General features: G+C 40.2%; 1 protein-coding gene across 2 annotated transcripts in view; it reads left to right on the plus strand.

The window, feature by feature from the left end:
* Window positions 1-22,281, plus strand: part of LOC135210332 (uncharacterized) — a 109,657-nt gene that overhangs the window by 82,212 nt on the left and 5,164 nt on the right. For both annotated transcript variants that reach the window (XM_064243220.1, XM_064243221.1), the window contains one exon: window positions 12,456-12,526. In XM_064243220.1, coding sequence (XP_064099290.1) covers window positions 12,456-12,526 — 71 coding nt within the window. The remainder of the gene's footprint in view (window positions 1-12,455; window positions 12,527-22,281) is intronic.

Raw genomic sequence — 22,281 nt, forward strand, 5'->3', positions numbered from 1 at the left:
TATGTACTATGAATCAATTTGTAAAGATTCTTTTTTTATCGATCAAAGCTTTCATTGCAAAAGTGGATAGAAGGCATTTTCTACTGGTGTCAAGATTTGAGTGTATTGCAAACCACACAGTTTAATGTATGACACTTACCTGGCAGGTATATATATAGCTATATTCTCTGTTCCACCTGGCAGAAATTTTCAAAACTCGCGGCAAACGCTAGTAACCTATTAGTAGTTCAGGCAACCACCACCCCGTTACCGTGGCGCTCGCGCTAGGAACCGTTCCCAATTGGGCCAGATTTTCTTCTGCCAGCCGAACCGGCAACATTGTTGGTGGTTCCCTGCTAGGATTTTCATTCTCGTTGCTGACTTTCATGGATATTTGGTATTGTACTCGGAAAACGTTAGCTTGCATTCGCTTTTGTATTGTTTCTTTAAAGATGTCTGTACTGGAAGTATGTTTAGAGTTTGTGTAAAAGAGGGTTGTAAGTAAGGTTGGCCGAAAGCTTTTCGGTCGACCCTCATACCATTTGTAAGAAGTGTAGAGAGAATGTGTACTTGGGAGAATAGGTGTTTTGAATGTGATAATTTATCAGAGAAGGAATGGAAGATATTTATGAAATATGTTGAAAGGCTTGAGAAAGATCGTGTAAGGAGATCGGTTTCTCGTAGTGAGAAGTCGAATTCTTCTAGCAAAAGGAGTGAATGTATTTCCTCTCCAGCTCCTTCTAACGTAGAATTGGTAGTTCCTTCTCCCCAGGTATCTCCTGCGCCCGCTGCTGTATCGGAGGAGGCGAACGATACACAGATTGTGAAGGTGTTCGCTGCCCTTGGCGTCCATGGCGACCAGATACAGCGACTTACGGATAAAGTTAGTGCTTTTTGATGTCAGTGAAAGTGTAGTGGAGGGGGCGTCTGATCGTCTCTCTCGTGCTATAGACCTAGACCTCTGTCAAGCTCCCAGACCCAAGGGAGAAGGCATGTCGACAGTCGAAGGGAGGCGAGAGAGGTTTTGTCGCGGTCAGGCGTCCCTTGAAACAGTCCTGTTGCAAGTTCCCAGGCTGTTGCAGTTCGCCGCAGAAAAGGCGTAACTGGGAAGTGTGCGTCCTCGGATGGTTCGACTTCCGAGCGGGAACGTCGGTATGCAGTTGTGTCTCGCCCCCTCAAGAGGAACTTTCAGGACATCGACCGCTCTCGAGAGACATGCTCAAGATTGTGAGGCTTGGAGTTAGTCCTGAGGTGTTGTCTTCCTCGGAAGACGGGGACGCAGTTCCGATCAAGAGGAAGAGGATTTTTCGTGCTAAAGAGGACTTAGTACAGCTTCTCGTCCTTGGATTTCGATGAGAGACTCTCCTCCACTCTTGTTTGTCTTCCCCTCGTCTCTCTCCGTGGGTAGAGTACAAGATCGCTCTCCGTTACGTCGCAGTCCCGCTCGTAATCCTCCTCCCCCTTCGTCCTCTGCCATTCAGGAAGATAGTACGAAGGGTTTCTTAAGGGAAATGCAGTCTAAGCTGGCAGTTCTTGTGAAGTCTGGGATGCGCCTGTGCAGGCATCTTCGAGGCGGAAGGACGATTCCTTCCCGTTAAGTCTTCTAAGAGGGAAGACAAGGACGCGTTCGCCGAGGACGCAGGACGCACTGGCGCTACGAGGACAGGAGCGACCGCTTGGTTATTCAGGACGCAGAACGCAGGAAGAAGAAAATGGTTTCGGAAGAAGCAGGACGCAAACGTCAGGACTCGGGATCAATTGTGGACGCAAGACGCAGGCGACAGGAAGCAGATGTGTTTACGATGGACGCAGGACGCAGGCGGCAGGACATCGAGAGGCGGCAGGACGCCGATTCTTCGTTAGCCGCAGGACGCAGGCGGCAGGACGTTATTCCGTCAGCGAAGCGTCAACACGACAGTGATTTGCAAGACATTTCTTCAGCAGAAGAGGAATTGGAATTAGTGAGGGAAAAGAATACGGAACCTTCTTCAGATTACAAGATTCTGACTTCACGTCTTCTTTCTATTTTTGAAGGGGAATTCAAACCGACAGCTCCTTTATCTCCCTTATCGCAGTTTTCCAAGACTAGGACTCCAAAGAAGTCCTCTTTCCTTAAGATGACTCTGTCAATCTCGGCGAAGAAGGCACTTCAAACGTGTGAATGACTGGATGAAGGATAAGAAAGAAGCGGGAAAATACTCTTTTTGCTTTTCACCAGCTAAGTTAGCATCGAAGTCAGGAGTATGGTACGCTACTGGAGAAAGTCTAGGCCTGGGAGTACCTGCCTCCTCCCAGGGGGACTTCTCCAGTATAGTAGACAGCTCACGCAGACAGGCGTTTACAGTCCTGCTAAGGTCTGGTGGACTTCGTCCGATTTGACCATCTTTTTAAAGGGATTTTTAGGACTTTCGAAGTCTTCAATTTCCTAGATTGGTCTTTGGGAGCACTGGCGAACTCCCTAGAAGAAGAAGATTCGCAGGATATAGAAGCAGCAAGAGCATTATGTCCTGCATGGACAAGGCTCTAAGAGCGGAACGAATGAACTGGCTTCTTTGTTCACAGCAGGAGTATTAAAGAAGAGATCGCTGTTGTGTTCTTTCGCTTCAAAAAGGGGTTTCAAACTCTCAGAAATCGGAGTTGCTGTTCTCTCCCTTTCGAAACAGCTGTTTCCTTCAGAGGTGATTAGGGATATAGCTCTCTCCCTTTCTCAGAAGGCCACTCAAGATTCTCTCGTCTTCAGTTAAGAAGTTCTACCATCCAAGTTGGTTAAGGAAACTAGGCCTTCGCAACAGCCTTTCGAGGCAGAACATTCGCTCGACCCGCCTTTAGGGGTAAGAGAGTACCCACTAAAAGAGGAGCCAAGACCACCTCTAAAGAATGAGATATCAGTCCTCCAGACGACAGTGGGAGCCAGACTTCAAAGGTTTTTGGGAAGTTTGGCAGAACATGAAGGCAGATCCCTGGGCTGTCAACGTAGCTCGGGAAGGGTACAAGATTCCTTTCTTGAAGAGACCTCCTCTCGCAACATCTCCGAGAGCCCTCGGGGCAAATTACAACGATTAGTGAAGAAAGCGGCTCTGTGGGAGCAAGTAGCTTCCATGCTAGAGAAAGGAGCCATAGAGCCTGTTCTGGATCACGAATCTCCGGGATTTTACAACCGGTTGTTCCTGGTTGCAAAGTCCTCGGGAGGTTGGAGGCCAGTTCTGGATGTAAGTCAACTGAATCTTTTCGTAGAAAAGACCAAGTTCACTATGGAGACAAACGATTCAGTACTGGCAGCGGTACGTCCAGGGGACTGGATGGTGACCCTGGACTTACAAGACGCATACTTTCATATTCCGATTCATCCAGGAAGCAGGAAGTATTTAAGGTTTGTGATTCAGGACAGGGTCTTTCAGTTCAAGGCCCTGTGCTTCGGCCTTTGCACAGCCCCCCAAGTGTTCACGAGGATGATGTCCAATGTGGCGAGAAGGTTGCATTTAAGAGGGATCAGAGTGTCTTTTTATCTGGACGACTGGTTGATAAGATCCCAATCAAGAAGTCAATGTCTGGAGGACTTGAATCAAACATTGAACTTAGCAAAAGACCTAGGTCTTGTGGTAAACATGGGAAAGTCTCAAATTGAATCCCCAACAACAGATAGTTTATTTGGGGATTCAGATATCGTCAGTGACTTTTCGGGCTTTTCCGTCCCCCGAAAGGCAAGCCCTATGCATTCGGAAGGTGCAGGACTTTCTAAAGAGAGACCGATGCTCAGCAAGAGAGTGGATGAGTCTACTGGGACACACTCTTCGCTAGAGAGGTTCATTTCTTTAGGAAGACTGCACATGAGACCTCTACAGTTTTTTCCTGAAGGATTCATGGCCAAGAAAACAATTGCAACCGGATTCCTTCCAGTTTCTAATTCCTGCTGAAGTGAAGGAGGAATTAAAGTGGTGGCTAACTCCAGGCAGGTTGGCAAGAGGGATGTCGCTTCAGCAGAAGAGCCCAGACCTCATCTTATATTCCGACGCGTCGGACGTGGGTTGGGCGCGACATTAGGCCCTCAAGAGGTGTCGGGACTTTGGAGCAAGGAAGAAACAAGTTGGCACATAAAACATGGAAGGAACTGATGGCAATTTTCTTGGCCTTGAAGCACTTCAGAGAGTTGATTCGAGACAAGACAGTGCAGATCAACTCGGACAACACCACGGCTCTGGCATACATCCGCAAACAGGAGGGACTCATTCTTTTCCCTTTACAAAGCTGGCAAAGGAAGTTCTGCTTGGGCGGAAGGAGGAAAGCGTCGTCTGCTCACCAGGTTTATACAAGGAGAGAAAAATGTGAGTGCGGACCTGTTGAGCAGAAGAGAACAACTTCTCTCGACGGAGTGGAACGTTGCACATGGAGGTTTGCCCAGAGCCTGTGGAAGTTGTGGGGCCGTCCGGTAGTAGATCTGTTTGCGACAGCCAGAACAAAAAGGTTACCAACCTATTGCTCTCCGGTTCCAGATCAGGAAGCATTGGGGCGGTCGACGCATTCCTGATGGATTGGACAAACTTAGATGTGTACTCCTTTCCTCCGTTTCAAGGTACTGGGGAAAGTTATGAAGAAGTTCAGGGAGAGCCAAAGGACCGAGGATGACCTTAATAGCCCTGTTTTGGCCGGCCAAAGTTGGTTCACAGAGGTACTGGAATGGACAATAGATACGCCAAGGACTCTTCCTCTAAGAGTAGATTTACTCAGACAACCCCACTTCGACAGGTTTCACAAGAATACCCTCGCTCTGGGTCTGACTGCGTTCAGACTATCGAAAGTCTTGTCAGAGCGAGGGGATATTCTAGAGAGGTGGCCAGTGCAGTGGCTAGAGACCAGAAGAACCTCCACAATCACAGTATATCAGTCGAAGTGGGAGAATTTCCGGAAGTGGTGTAAGAACAGGAAAGTGTCTTCATCCAGTACCTCTGTGACCCAAATCGCAGATTTCCTTCTATACTTGAGGAAGGAATTGGGTTTGTCAGTGTCGACAATCAAAGGTTATAAAAGTATGCTAACCTCAGTGTTTAGACACAGAGATCTAGACATCTCGAATAACTTAGACCTTAGAGATCTGATTAGGTCATTTGGTACCAAGAAACAACCCCAATGCAGGCCACCTGCTTGGAACCTCGATGTGGTCTTGAAGTATTTAACCTCTAGCAAATTCGAGCCTTTAGAGAAATCCTCTCTGAGAGATGTTGCTAAGAAAACTATCTTTTTAGAATCCAGCTAATCCTTGGCCAAGATCCTTTGAAGTTTTGGGTCTGTCTGGAGTTAGTGGGTCACGAGCAAGAAAGAGTTCTCTGCCCAGTGAGAGCATTGCGTTTTTATATGGAAAGAACAAGAGATATCAGAAGGAATTCTGATGCTGCTTGGTGTTCAGTTAAAGACCCCAGTAGACCCATGACGAAGAACGCTCTAGCCTTCTTCATGAGAGAGTTGATTAGAGAAGCTCATATGTTGTGTCAAGAGCAGAGCTTTGGTATTTGAAAGTGAAGGCTCATGAAGTCAGGGCAGTTGCGACTTCATTAGCTTTTAAAAAGAATTTAGACCCTCAAGGAAATTATTGAATCCACATATTGGAGAACTAATTCAATATTGCGTCTCATTATCTTAGGATATTCAGACAACCTTTGATAATTGTCAGACGCTAGGGTCCATACGTGTCCTCTGGTACAGTATTGGGCAAAGGAGTTACTACCCCATAACCTTCTTTTAAGCTAGTTGATTTTATTAGGTGATGGTGTTTGTGTTTTTGGTCGTCTGAGAAAAGTGTTCGGTACTTTTATCAGTCTTGTTAGTATTATCTTGTGATGGTGTGTGTAGTTCAGGTAAATGATCTATTACTAGCTTGAATGCTGTGGCATAAGAGGGCTGTACGGTTCTGTCAACACATTGGTCACGTCCAGTTGTCAGTTCCAGTCTTAGCTTCTTCAACATACAGGACACTTCCTTGTTGAGAGCTCCTAAGGTTTTAAGCGGGCTTAGAGGCAGGACCTATGAAGTCAGCTACCTTAGCAGGTAAGGAACCTAGAGTTTTAATAATATTTTAATAATATTTTTATACTCTAATAATGTTGCTGTCTTTGACCCACCTCCAAATGTGTCAGTCAGCTATATATATACCTGCCAGGTAAGTGTCATACATTAAAATGAAGTTTTTATGTTAAAACAAAGTTTAATGTATACTTACCTGGCAGGTATATATAATTTAATTCCCACCCTCCTCCCCTCAGGAGACAGGGTTCAGAGAAAATCTGGCCCAATTGGGAACGGTTCCTAGCGCGAGCGCCACGGTAACGGGGTGGTGGTTGCCTGAACTACTAATAGGTTACTAGCGTTTGCCGCGAGTTTTGAAAATTTCTGTTCTGCCAGGTGGAACAGAGAATATAGCTATATATATACCTGCCAGGTAAGTATACATTAAACTTTGTTTTAACATAAAAACTTCATTTTTTGAATGTTTCAAAAAAGACAGTCATTGATATGTTCAGTTTTTTTCGTGAAGTTTGCGAGAAATATTTTGAAAAAAACCCTTTTAGATTTTGTGGGCCAGGAATAACGGTGCAAGTTGATGAGTCTTGCTTCAGCCACAAACCAAAGCACCACAGGGGACGCACTCCTCAGAATCCAATTTTGGTATTTGGGATAGTTGACCCATCTTCGTCACCAGCTTTGGGTTATATGGAAATAGTCTATTCGCGTAATGCCGAAACGCTATTACCGATAATTAAGAAAGTAGTTTTGCCAGGAACAACCATTCACAGTGATCATTGGGGAGCATATTGCAACATTCAAAGGGACCTAGGATTCACTCATCATACAGTAAATCACTCGTTAAATTTCGTTGATAGAGCTACCGGAGTTCATACGCAATCGATCGAGAGTTATTGGAATAGACACAAAATACGAATAAAACGTATGCTCGGATGCAGAAGGGAATTTTTGAACTCTTACTTAAGCAAATTTTTGTGGAAAGAAAGAAACCACAATGACAAATTTTATAGTTTTATTGTAGTGTCTTACCGAACAATTATAGAGCCGTGATTTCCACGAGCGGCAGGATACTAAATTCAAATTTAGCGCGTCGGCGTCGCCAACACTGGTGGTGATGACGTCATCTCCCTCCACTCGCGGGAGAACCAGGTACAACTGCCCAGGTGAATCCAATTCTTTCTGCCCGTCCGTCCACCTAAGGGGAGGAGGGTGGGTATGATCATAATTGTTCGGTAAGTATACAATAAAACTTCATTTTAATAATGAAAATTTCATGTTTTTTGTAGCAAATCAATATTGTTTTGATTAAATTCTTCATTTATATTTTTGTGTACACTCATGAAATATGTATTCATTAAGTATAATTTTTAACTATATGATTTATCCATTTCAAAGATATTTATATTTTATTTGGTTTGACAATAAAATTCTAAAACAACACTTGTCATTATCTTTACGTTATCCACAGAATTTTGGCGGTGCCCATCTTCGCTTGGTCAAAATTGGGAGTGCTTATATTTACTTGGTTAAATCCGGGGGGTGCCCATCTTCACTTGCGCGAGTTGGGAGTGCTTATCTTTACTTGATCCATCTCTCTTTGGATGCGGGAAGCCATCAGACAGGCATACTTGACTCTTGATGATTCCACCACCACATCTGTGCAGGCTAGAGTGCATGACGTTAGAGGTATTGGTCCCTCTCTTGCTTTCAAAAAGAACTTGGCTGTACATAGAGTGCTGAGCGCTGGTACTTGGTTACACCAGTCCACGTTCACTTCCTTCTATCTTAAGGATGTTGCCCACATCTCTGGATGTTTTCCCTGGATCTTGTGGTGGCTGCCCAACAAGTTGTTTAACTCATAGTTGCCCTTAACAGGGCACCTTTGTATCTTACCTAAGATGATTCTGTGGATGAGAGAATGAGCGAGTTGGCTGGTCTCCTTCTTTCTAAGGAATAGACAAGTCATTCGCTGGACTGGTCTGATACAGGTGAGTAAGGTAGTCATACTGGTGGTGTGGTCATGCAATATACAAATATCTTACCCGCTATTGGGTAGCATATGCTCCACTTCTTGGCAAGGAGGGGTTGGCAGTAATATAAAACCTGGTGTCTTGGTTTATTATTGGACAATCAAAGTTTGTCTTTGGTTCCCTATACAATGGTTATTCCATATATGTATCATTTACGTCACTCAGGGTCTGAGTGGTTAGATTTCAATTTATCTAGCTTCTCAACGGCCTTCAGTCCCTCTCCAAAAACCATTCCTTTTGAGAGCTGGATTGGTGGGTAGGCCCCCAGCCGGTCTAGGATGTCTTATACCTCCCTCCAAGTATGAGTTTATCCTGTTGTTAAGACCAAAGGTTTGTTCACGTATGAACAAATGACAAATTTCCAAAAACAATTTGTATTTTTCATAGCTACAAACCTGAGGTCTTAACGTTACACTGCCCGCCTCTAGCCGCCCCTCTTATTGTTAAGTCATCCTGAGTTGGGAAAGAGTGGCATAGCGGCATTGTCCTTGACCAATCCTCACCTGAGCTACGCATGTGTAGCCAGATATCACAAGATTCCTTGCTTTCATCTGCTTTTTAACCGGATCCAGCGAGGTGCTAGAAATTATCCTATTGTCAAGACCTCAGGTTTGTAGCTATGAAAAAAGGGATTTTGACGTAGGAAAAATCTATTTCTGGGCGAGGAAGCCGTGTCGCCCAGTGAAATGTGTCCTCTTTAGCACTATTTCTAGTAAAATATTGCTATGATACCAGAGAACTGCTAAATTGGACATAGCAATATTTTACTAGAAATAGTGCTAAAGAGGACACATTTCACGGAGCGACACGGCTGAGCCCAGAAATACAAATTGTCCTAGAAAAGTTGTCATATTATTGAAGTGTGTGTTCGTCTTGGTGTTTCAGGCAAATTTCAGTTACACCTTGTCTCCCTTTGCTTATATTAATTATTTCTGTATTTCACTGTCAAGTTGAATCATGTTCTCTCCCCAGTGCCTTTGGATAGTATGGATACTAACTATAGTGTACTTTGTTCTTGCATAATTTTGCAAGATTCATTACTTATAGGTGTTTTTGTTTGTAATTGTATATAATTGACAGGTTGCATCTCACATAAGGTATGCAGGTGCAAGGAGAATGTGTGTGCATGTGTGGGACTGGCTTCCTCCCTTTATCATATCTTCCTTTCTCTCCCAGTGGAAGGAGGAACAGTGAACGAGCCATCATACACTGGATTGGCCTGCATGCAGGTGATCTAGATGACTGAGCATCCTATCTAATCCAGTTTTATTTGGATTAGTAGATGCAAATTCTTCCTTCTCTCTAGCAAGGAGAGAGGGGGACTAACTATGAGCAAACCAGTTGGTTATTCTTAGCTTTATAGTCTGACACCATGGGTTCATCAAAACCTTTACGAATTGGGGATATTACTGTCCCTTAATTCAAAATGCCCAGAAATCTGACGATTGAACATCTCATTGTTCAATAGATCAGAGATATGGTCTTCCTCTAGTCTCTCATGACCAGGGCGACAGTACTGAGGTGAGCCAAACTACCAGTCAGTTCAGAGATTTATTTAGAATTCTCCCTCCAAAAAGTAAGTCTCCCATATGTAAAGAGCAAGGGTTTGTATTCATGTAGGAACAAATGACAAATTTTTAAGAAATTTGTATTTTTCCTAACATAGAACCTGAGGTCTTTAGATAAAGGGCCCACCTCTTACTACCCCTCATTCTCTTACCTTGGCCAAAAGGTAAACTGATTTTAGCAAACTCAGACTAGGTGGGTGGTACATCTGCCCCTACCTTCAGTAAGTGTTACCACCACCTTGCAAAAAGTTTAACAGTAAGATTTCCAGCTCGCTGAAAGTTAATCCCATATCCAAAGACCTCAGTTTTGTATGTTAGGACAAATACAAATTTTTAAAAAACTTTTCATATTTCCCTCAACACGAGAGTAAAATTGAATATTTTTAAAAATGTCAAAGAGAAAGAGCTGGAGAGATTTCATGTACATGAGAAGACGAACAACTTATGTGAAACAGTCTAGAAGAAAGAGAAGCAGAAGCATGATTCCTCCACCTGGAAGGGTCATGACCACGAACTCTGGAAGGCAAATGACAAACATAAGACCTCTTAGGGGAACGAGACAGGGAACACCTTGGTCTCTTGGAATCTGGAGAAAGATGGACACTCAGCACTAAGAAGAGTTTTAGAAGCACATTCCATCACGAGAGATGTCCGTCATGAACATCATGGCCGCAACCTGAGACACGTCCATGGAAGTAAGCAACAGGAGAGGAATTCTTGGACTTCACAGGCAAACAAGACTTGAATCAAGGCATAGAACAATGTCTAGAAGGCATCAAAATGACTTGACTTCTAACATAAGGAACCACCATCTTTATGGCGAACTCATAAAGAACGAGAGACTTCTGATAGGTCAAAGGGCAATGACTATCTTTCACAGGGTCACAAACACGAGAGAAAGAACTAAGTCCACGTATGTGTAGGGGTGACTCACATTTGTGAGTGGAAGAAGACAACACCACTCTCAGGCCTCCAGAAGATGAAGCAACAAAGTCTTCAATCCTCCAGCACCTGACTCGAGACTGAGAAAAGGGAGACGAAGGCAGAGAAGACGAAGATGATGATGAGGAGAAAGTTTTCCTCTTAGGGGTACTACTGTACATCTCTTAAATTAGAGGCCAATTTGTCTGTCATAGCTTGAACGAAAACCTGCAATGGATTGGCAACTGTTGATGATGACGCCATACTGGTAGCTGGCTGTGACGTCACGGCAGCATGCGGAGAAAGTGACATCACTGAAACTGTCATCTAGGGCAGAGACGTCCTTGGGAGTGATGTCATGGGGTGTGACAGACTCTGGACCTGAGTTGATTGCCTCGCTGCTGGCAAGGGAAAAGGCGACCCATGATGAAGCACTGTTAATGTTGGCGTCCCGCTTGGGGCAGTGCGCACAACCCATACTAGCGAAGGCCAGGAAGGGGGGGGGACTACTGCTAGGGGAGGCGATGCTGGAAGGCGTGTAGACATTAAATTGGACAATAGGTCTTTCAGGGAGGGTACCCCAGGAAGGCCTAGCGAGGCCCGCACAGACAACATCTTTTGCTTATCAGTGCCTGAAACAAAGGAACAAGATGACGCTGCATCCTCCCTCCCCAAAGGGACTGCTGTGAGAGAAGGGCCAGCATTAAACTTAATATCAGCCTGAGTAACTCCCGATGCTTCCAAAGATGAGACAATGGAAGGAAAGGAAGGATACAAGGCAGCAATGTAAGTCAAAGAAGAAGGAATATGTCTACAAGAAGGGGAAGCAGAAGCATCCATTTGAGGAGAGAGTGTCCTTCCCAAGATGAGTGTGCCAACTTCCTATGGTGCTCCTTCTTCCTGTAGCTCTTCCACTCTTCAATCAATAGACCAGGAGCAACACACCTATTTCCTGTTTTTTGTATATCATCATCACTATGATATGGTTTTTTGTTTTAATGTAAGTGTGGGGTTTTTTGTACTTTTCCATTCAGTGTTAAGTGTATGTATTTGGTTTGTGAATTTTTAAAGCATGTTTGAAGCTCTCCTTGGTCCCAACCTTATATTTTACCTCCTTTCCCATTTCCTTTTCTTGTCACTTCCTCTCCCATTTCTTTTTTATTTATTTATTTTTTTCATTCCATGGTTGAATTTCCTTAGTGCTTAGCTTTATACCCTACCATAAGACAAACTCACACACACACACTTTTACCTACCTTTTTTTCATTGAAGATTTTTATTCATTCCTTGCAGGAAGGAAATATAGGCATAGATTTATTAATAACAGATAGGGTCTGGATGATCACAAGATAAATATGAATTTCAGTTGAATATTGCTATAGTAGATTCACATCAACTGTGCATCTGATGTCTAGGCCATTCCCTTACGACGCTCCTGATTAGCTGTTGATAAGCCAATCACACAGCTGGAAACTCAACCTCTTGAGGGTTCACATAGACAGGATGCATGTTCCACATCTAAGGGATACTTTTGAAAGACATATCCCTCAGGAGAATTGGAACATACATCCTGCCTTTGTGAACTCTCAAGAGAGACGTGAGTTTCCAGCCTTGTGATTGGTTTATCAACAGCCAATCAGGAGCGTCATAAGGGGCTGGCCTAGACCTCCGATGCATGGTTAATGTGAATCTACTATAGGACGTGTAGTGCTTATTTTAGGGAAATAAAACCACACACTTATTGTCACCTGAGTACGGTAGTACATACTGGTAGCTACCCAAGTTTTTGCAGTACAAGTTTCTGCACTTCATATAAGACTGCATTGCCTGAAATTACTGATCGTTTCATCTATATAGTTTATGAAGAGAGTTCAGTTCCATTATTGATTATTGAGAAAGAAAAGAAATAAGGTTTTCTGCAATGTCAATGTTTATATTCTAGGTAACACCACCAGCAGATTCTTCAAAAGAGATAACGAGACAGTACCATTAGAAGTCGGTTTTCTTAAAGAGGTAAGTAAAAACGATTTGAGTTACTTTGCTTTTATCTTAATCCCTAATGGACGGTCATCATCATATGCGTATCTATAACAGGTTTTAAGTGATGGATAGGCTAACTCATAAGAGTAGTATTAATATTACGCACACCACTATTTGGATGATCCATAAATGACTAATGGCATCTGTAGTAGGGCAAAGGGCAATCAGTATGCCTTGAGACTTGATGGGGGAATGCATTGCTCTTCTCTATCCCATGATGTCTTTTTATTTATTTGCTCATAAATATACCCAGGGATTGCTGTTGGTTTCAGTTCTTATCTTTTATGATAGTATGTCAGTTATAATTGCAATATGACAACGAAATATTAGAAAAAACATGTACTCTATACCTCACTAAAAGTTACTACAATTCGTCATCTTGGTAAATCTCATAAATATTTTACAATAAATGTACTCAAAATTTGTTTGTGATTTTAGTTATTGTGTGAGCTGTAATTATTATTTTATAAAATGAAATAAACAAAATTATTAGAAAAAGCATGTGTAACTTGGTAAAATTGCTTAATTTTACAAGTGTCTCGTAAAAGAGGCCCCACACAAGGTTGTGTTTTTTTCATAAATTGGCCAACCTTAAAGTTTGCCAGGTCTAGTGGTGTGCTTAATATATATTTAGCCTATCCCTTAGGGGTTAAGTTAAGAATCGTAATTTTTTGTATTTGCAATAGTACATTACTATTGTCTTTGATTATTATTGTATGTTTTTGGTGCAATGTTAATGAGCCAACAATTTTTGTCATTGTTTAATGTACTGTATGTATTCAGTTTTAGTGCCTGATTAGTTGTCATATGTTCTGTGTTGATAATTGTGCTGCAATATATGTACATGTACGTATTGGTTTGCTTGGTAAGATTTACCATAACGTTTTGTTAAGTTATGATTAGTAACCTCCTCTTACACTGTGTTGTGCATATTGGGATCAAGTGCCTTATGGAGTGAAGTGTGATGATTTGTATGGACTAGTTTTAGCTCTGTTGGTTTTCTTATATAAGCAAGAAACTACAAATATGTATCAAGAGTTTGAAATGACCTTGATGCTGCTTCTGCTTGAGTCTTTAGTTGTGATACTTGTGTGAGTGACATCCATTACAACTTGCACAAACAGATTTTGAAAAATTATTTTTGGTGATCTAACTGCCCTGTCCTAGTTTCCCAACATGGGAGATTGTTACCTCCTATCTCCATGAAACAGATGTTCTTTAGTGCATGGTGGGTTAACAGAGACTGAGATTCTTGCTTTTGCCTCTTATAAGATCATATGACACTAGCAAAAACACTTTTTCTTTAGTGTCCCCTATCATGACTTGTTTACCTGGCAGCAAGCAACACCTCTCAACTCAAGTGTCCCTTTGGTGGGTCCTTCTAGTGACCACAGAGGTGATTTATGCCTGACCAATCTCCCTTGCTGCTAACATTTCAGTGCTTTTGTCTCAATGTTCTTGGATTGAAAACTTACTTTCAGACACCAAAAGGCTTCTCCCAGTTATGTTCATGGTTATGCTCTCTCTTTTGATATTAGTAACTCCAAGCATGCTTCCATCCAAGGTCAATTCTGTACCATCACTGGAGCCAGGAGAGTTCTTTCTTTTGTGGAGTAGTTGGAGTGTATGGTTGCACAAAAGGCTATGTAAGATTTATGGGGTTGTAGTAAAAGAAACTAATATTGATTTTTGAAAGATTATATTTCTTGGTCCCCCTCGTTTTGGGACCACCTTGACGTGGTGAGGGGGCTCTCGAACCTCAGGAATCTCTTCCCAGGTTCGAACCCAAGAGTCCCATATGACATTATATATTTTCGAGTAAACTTATGTGGACTTTTCCATTTTTTGCCAAAATTTTTGAAAGCAAATAAATGAGAAAACATATCATGGCTTAACGTGGAGTTAAATCCGAAGCTAAATAGTGAGAACTGTGGTAGATCCATCATCTACCCGACAATGTTCGGACCTGTTTTTCAGGCGGAACTATTCTGTGGAGCTGGACCACTGATTCCAGGGAGGGCCTGGTTCTAGGAATAGAACTCTCGGCATTCTATCCAGTTTGCCCATAATGTGATTAGGATGGGGATAATTGTATTAACATAATACTCTTAGTATTAGCAAGCGGGTTCTGCTTACACTTGGGCCATACTAATCATCTTATGCCATCCCCTTTTGGGGTAGGGTAGGGATGCGGACATTTGGGAGTCCTTTCTCACTTGTGCCTTTGGCAGAAGATTTAACTTCGCGAAGGGCCAATGATATCTTTTCAAGATTTTTTTTTTTTTTTTTAAACAAAATTTATGAACTGTGAAATAAATGATTTGAGTACCCTGGGCCCCATGATGGAAAAACTACGGCACAGTTGATGACCATTGGCACGTCACTCCCGAATTTCCTAGGTACTGCCACAAGTAGTGAAAGTACTATAAAAGATACAAAGGAACACCCTGTTCCAAGTAAAGCAGCAGAGCCAGAAAACCAAATAGAGTGCATAAATAAAAAAGAAACAAAAAAAATAAATTGGTAAACTCCAATATCGTAACAATGGAACCATATATGATGAACAATAATTCTGAATTAGAGACAAATAATCCTCACAGCAATACAGAAAAATATAAAAATCATAATAGACAAGCAACATACATAAAACAAGGACCAAAAAGAAACAAAAATTACTGACTTAATCCCACATTGGTACATTTTGATAACCTCTTTGGACCAGATAATTGGTCAAGATTTCTAGTCCTCAAAGCTGACAACAAAATCTCAGCAGCGATGCTAGAAAACAAATTACTTAACATATATCCAACACAAGACACGGCAAATGCCTCGACACATCAAGGACAATGAATGGCTTATCCAAGTAACCAATAAAAAGCAGTCCACTGCCTTTATAAGTATAACAGAAATAAATATAAAGGTAATAATTACAAGCCACGAACATTTGAATTATGTACAGGGTACAGTCATCCTACCCAATAGCGAGCAGGAGCTTCCTTCAAAACAACTATTGCTAGACTCCCTAAAATTGAGATATAACAATACCCACGATTTAGAAATATACTCTATTTCAAGTAGGAAAGATAAAAGTAAAAATATCAACATTGCCAAAATAAAATTTACAGGCCAAGACCTACCATTTAAAATAAAAATTCTTGGACAAAATAGAGAAGTTCGTCCTTTTGTTCCTAAACCACTACAATGTACACAGTGCTCAAGGTATGGACACATATACAAAAGATGCCGTAATAAGGCTATATGTGCAGTCTGTGCATCAGATGACCATACCACTAATTGGAACTGTAATCAATCAAAATGTATTAATTGTGGACTAGCCCATCACGCAATATCTAAGGAGTGTTCATTTTACCAATATAACACAGAACTTCAGTTGTTGTTAATAAATAGGACAGGAATGTCAGTCATGGAAGCCAGACTTGAGCTAAAAGTAAGAGGCGTTAACAATCCATCCAAAACCCCACCTTTTCAAATGTGACTAAAAATCAAGACATCAAACAGCACAATGACAAACAAGATAGTTTAAACATGGAAACTGGATTTCATACCAATAATACTGAAATCCAAAATAGTGATATTACAACAACCAATACCACCACTAACATAGATGATTCAGTTATCCATGAAAAAGAACTTCCAATAGAAGAATTAAATAATGATGATAATCGAACTGGCAAAAAGAAAAGAATTCTAGAAAGAACCCCACCTAAGGGAAAAAAAGTAAATATTGAAAATTACAGTCAATCCAGAGAGACTCCAACTACACCAGGAGAACATTTTAAAAAAGATATTAAACTAACCTCATCACAAGTGGAAATACACAATTACCCTCAATCAAACAGCCAACATCTGGACAGTAAAGATCACTCTTTACAATTTCCATCAAATAATACTAATGAAAATCATACCATTAAACCAAACCAAAATATGACTATCACCCCCCAACCACAGAAGACCCAAATATCCCATTAACAACAACAAAACAAATAACCCCTCAAACCAACAGTCCTTATCACTACAGAAAAGGAACAATAGAATTACAAAACCAGAAATTTCTAAAGCTAGACCAAAAACTTCTGAACCAATAATTAACATTACCAAACATGCTTCATCTTGTGGTTGTAATGAATGCTTTGTAAGTACATATAACCAACTAACTACCAAGACAGAGGACACAGTACAAAATTGTATTGACAATTTTACCAAATTAAGGGGAGGGTGCCCTTTAACCACCAACATGAGAACGAATTATGTTCTGAATCCTTAAAATACAAAAAGGAAATTATAAAATCAAAAATAGACTTATTAATATTCAACTATGAAAAACAAACAACTGCAGAATCTAATAACCAACATACAAATACGATTAAAAAACCACAAATAAATTCAAATGCATATAAACTACGAGATAAAGTAAAATCAGCAATCAATTTACAGAATTTAACACCAATTCCTCCCAATAATGGAATATAAAATCATTCAATGGAATATAAATGGTCTCTTAACCCGACTACATCTGGGTGAATTACAAAGAATCATACGAAACCACAACCCAATGTGCATATGTCTACAACATATAGGAAGTAACCCTACAAATATCCAACACTATAAAATTGCCTGTTATTCACCAACTGACGGTGGAAAATTAGGCACAGCCATATACGTTCATAATAGCATTTACATATGAACCTGTTGACATACCATCTATGCCATATCAAATAACATCAATTAAACTGTATATGCCTGATAAAAGTAAAATTACTATTTGTAATTTATATAACCAACCAAATTTCAATGCAAATTTCAGTGATTTTTCTGAACTTATTAGCAAAAGTATACAGGAACCACTACTTATAGTAGGAGATTTTAATGCACATAATCCATTATGGGATATTAATAACCCCACTGACACATCTGGAATCAACATAGAGAATACTATAATGAAACACAACCTGTATTGTCTCAATGAAAGTGAAGTTCCAACATATTTTTCAAATACACACCTAACCTTTTCTTCAATTGACATTTCATTATGTTCAAATGATGTAGCGGAGAAATTTGAATGGAACGTCCTAGACGATTCATACACAAGTGACCATTTCCCAATCATTCTGAACTACTTAAGTAATGTCAAAATATTGCCACCTACAAGATATAATCTCCCAAAAGGCTAACTGGGATAAATACCATACCTATACACACGAAACATACCACCATTCCCATATAATGAAGATCACAATACTACATGTGAATCCTTCTCAAACTTCATAATAAATGCTGCAGATAAAAGTATTCCAAAAACCAAATCACATTCCACAAAATCCCCTGTCCCATGGTGGAATCCAACATTAACAACATTAAGTAAAATAAAACTTATATTGAGTCGCAATCTAAACAGACTCAAAACTCGCCTTAAATCACTCAACAAAATTCCCTATAGTATAAACATATTAAACAAAATAGTTTATAACAAACATAACAATTAACCACATTAAACCACTATATAACAAATATACAGCCAAATTTAGAAAAACGGTAATAGCTGAAAAAATCGCATCATGGAAGGAATATGTCTCAAACATATCTTCAAACACATCCACAAGGATGTCTGGCAAAAAGATAAGAAAAGGAAAATCAATGGAAAACATATAAGCCTCCAAGAAGTGCAATACATTTAAATGGAAAAATATACCATGATACTTATGAAATATCAAACATAATTGGGAAACATTTTAAAAACATCAGTGCTTACTCCAGCCTAGATACACATTTTCAAAATATCAGAAAACAAAAAGAAAATATAATACTCAATTTTGAAACTCTTGAAGACCTGGAATATAACTATATTTTTAACATGGATGAACTAGATAATGCCATCAACTCTTGTCATCCCTCTGCACCAGGATATGATAAAATATCATTTGAAATGATAGAAAAATTAGCTCCTATAGCTAAATCATATTTATTAAAATTTTACAATAGTATCTGGCTAAAACGTGTCTTTCCTGATAATGGAAACATGCCATAATTATTCCAATAAACAAACCAGGAAAGGATGCAAGTAATCCATCCAATTATAGACCGATATCTCTAACAAGTTGCCTATGCAAAATCTTAGAAAAAATGGTTAATGCACGATTAACGTATGTAATAACCAAAGAATCCATTTTAACACCAACACAGTCTGGTTCAATAGCTGGCAGATCAACCCTAGATCCCTTAACACATTTAGAAAGATCATATCAAAAAAGGCTTTGAACAAAAGAAATTAACAGAGCTATATTTTTTGATATAGAAAAAGCATACGATACAACATGGAAACATAACATCATGCAAAAACTCCACTCCAAGGGACTAAAGGCCACTTACCAATATTTAGCCACTTACCAATATTTATTAAGAACTTCTTAACAAACAGAACTTTTCAAGTAAGAGTAGAAAATTCCTACTCAGTAACCTATAAACTGGAAGAAGGAATCCCTCAAGGTAGTGTCTTGAGCTGTACATTGTTTGCTTTAGCAATCAATGACATTACTATAAATTTACCAAGTGGTGTAAAAAACAGTTTATATGTTGATGACTTTGTCATTTACTATACGAGTAGTAATTTGAGACATGCTCAGAGAGTTCTCAGTACTGCCATTTCAAATATATGTAGTTGGGCAAATTCAGTTGGATTTAAATTTTCAACTGATAAAACAAAAGCAATCGTCTTCTACAAAGACAAAAGGTGGATGAAGAACCAAACAATCAAACTGCATCTTTATAGCACTGAAATACAATTTTGTACAAAAATCAAGTATCTAGGAGTAATATTTGATCAACATTTAAATTGGAAAGAGCACATCAAATACATTAAAGCCAAGGGCATCAAAGCCCTTGCCATATTAAAAAAGTTATCACACACTAATTGGGGAGCAAAGCGAGACATTTTATTAATGATATATAAGGCAACAGTCTTATCCATAATAGATTACTGCTGTCCAATATATTCATCCGCCTCAGAATCTGCATTAAAATCTCTCGATGCAGTGCACCATGAAGGCGTGCGATTGTGCACAGGAGGCATTCCGATCGTCCCCAACAAACTCACTTTTGGTGGAGGCAGGTGTTTTGCCCTTAAAACATCACCGTAATTTAATAACAATACCAAGAGGTTTTTCAATTCAAGCGGGATCGTCTCCTGCAGCTTACTGCTTCCAAAACTGTAATCAAGTAACAGCAGTTAATAGTACTAGCTCTTTCCCAAAAAGAGCTAGATACATAATGAACATACATAATGATGGATCCAATTTTCACCCACCAATGGAATTGCCACCACCATGGATTTTAAATCGAGTAAAGATATGTACCTCCCTCCCTGTCTTACCTACTCAAAAAGCAAATGACAAGTACGGAATGTACCGCCAACATGCTTTGGAGCACATTAGAAGAAAAGGCGACAAATTTATGGTATATACAGACGGCTCAAAAATAATGTTGGAGTAGGAGCATCTGCATATTCGAAAAATATGTTAATTAAAAAAAGCCTACCTTCAATATCATCAGTATTTACTGCTGAAGTCACAGCCATACAGATGGCTCTAGATATGATATCTGAGGCAAAAGCAAGTGTGTCTGTTATTTTCAGTGACTCACGTAGCGCTATAGATGCAATAAGACAGTATAAACCAGGAAACCAAATAGTACAGGAAATTCAAATAAAAATTCATCAACTCCTCCAATCAGGAATATCAATGGAAATATGTTGGATCCCAGCACACGTGGGAATAAAAGGAAATGAATATGCAGACACTGCTGCCAAATTAGCCTGCACTATCCCTCCAACAATTTCATATGCCCCAGTGTCAGACTGGGTAAAATCTGTTAAAACATTGATTTACCAGGATTGGAAAGAAGAATGGGCCTCGGTGCCAACAACAAAAAAACTTAAAAACACAAAAACTGAAGTCTATGCATGGAGGGCATCCTCACAGGAGGAAAGATCAAAAGAGGTGATCCTAGCAAGGCTACGTATAGGACACACAAGATTCTCACATGGTCACTTGATGTCAACACCACATGCTGACCCAGTGAAATGTAACAGATGTCAAACACCCATGACAGTGCAGCATTTGCTTGTTGAGTGCCCAAATTGAACCCAGCAAAGATCTATTTATCTGCGGAGTTCGGAAATGAAAAATATTCTTGCTGAAAGCAGGGATTTTTCAATTAATAAAATCATAAATTTTTTAAATAAGACGGGTTTTTCAAATAGTCTTAATTTTTTTTTTTTTTTCTCAAGATTGATCCCTGAGAACCAGCCCGAGAAGAGTCTACTTGAGACTCAGAGGTCTGGAAAAACTAACCCCTATTAATAATAATAATATATTTCTTGGTGTTAAAAATGCTCCAGCCTAAAGAGACACCCAAATTCGATTCAGTTCAATCACTTTAAGTAATAAGCTTTTCTGAAGGTGGCATTGCAGCAAATTGAAAACTTGAACAGATTACAAAACATATATGGTGTGAACTGCCCAAGCAGCCATGTTTCGTGCAAAAATTTCTTGGCCAACAATGTCTTGGTGCATGCAAATGCAATATTTTAAGATTTTCAAAGTATTTGATATCAGCTTATACGGCAATTTTCTTTTATTTACAGACAGGAAAAACTAAATACCACAATAGGGAATATTATGAATATGAAATAAACTTTTTAGATAAGTAATTTACCATGTATAATTACTTAGGTAAAGTTTATGCTCGCACAGCATCCTAAATTCAAAATCTGCAGACAAGTGACTATTGCAAAGCAGGGGTGACAGGCCTGCCCACTGGAAAGTGGGCTTGGGAGCAACAGGCGCCGAGAACATCATTCTGTTTTATGCCACACAACTGTCAACATGCCGTTCTTGCTCATGCTTTCATGATTTGCCAGTTGGCTAAAGTTGGTAATGTACCCTCTTTAGTTTCTCATCTGTTGCATTTTGGTTCACTGTACACCTTTAGCTTTCTTTCTTATTAGCAATTGTAGCTTTTGTAAGACAATTCGATTTTTCATAGCTACAAACCTGAGGTCTTAACAATAGGATCATATCTAGCGCCTAGCTGGATCTGGTTAAACCAGTCCAGCTCTCAAAAGAAATAATTCTTGGAGAAGGACTGAAGCCCATTGAGAAACTAGATAAACTAATATCTAACCACTCAGAACCTGGGTGACGTACAATAATACATATAAGGGATAACCATATATCATTGTCCAATAACAAACCAAGACACTAGGGTTTGTAGTACTCCCGACTCCTCCTTGCCAAGGAGTGGAGCCTATGCCACCAAATAGTGAGTAAGATATTGTATATTGCACGACCACACTACCAGTATGACTACCCTACTCCTGTATCAGACCAGTCCAGCAAATGACGTGTCTATTCCTTAAACCGCCCGAAGGAAGAAGGAATGGTACCGGCCATGTCACTCATTCTCTCATCCACACAATCATCTTAGGTAAGATACAAAGGTGCCCTGTTAAGGACAACTATGATTTACACAACCTTTTGGGCAGCCACCACAGAACGTAGGGAAAATGTGTCCATAGATCTGTGGGCAACATCCTTAAGATAGGAGGTGAACTTGGACTGGCGTAACCAAGTACCAGCGCTCGGCACTCCATGTACAGCCAAGTCCTTTTAGAAAGCCAGAGAGGGACCAATACCTCCAACGTCATGCGCTCT

The sequence above is a fragment of the Macrobrachium nipponense genome, chromosome 39, assembly GCF_015104395.2.
Source record: "Macrobrachium nipponense isolate FS-2020 chromosome 39, ASM1510439v2, whole genome shotgun sequence".
NCBI lineage: Eukaryota > Metazoa > Arthropoda > Malacostraca > Decapoda > Palaemonidae > Macrobrachium > Macrobrachium nipponense.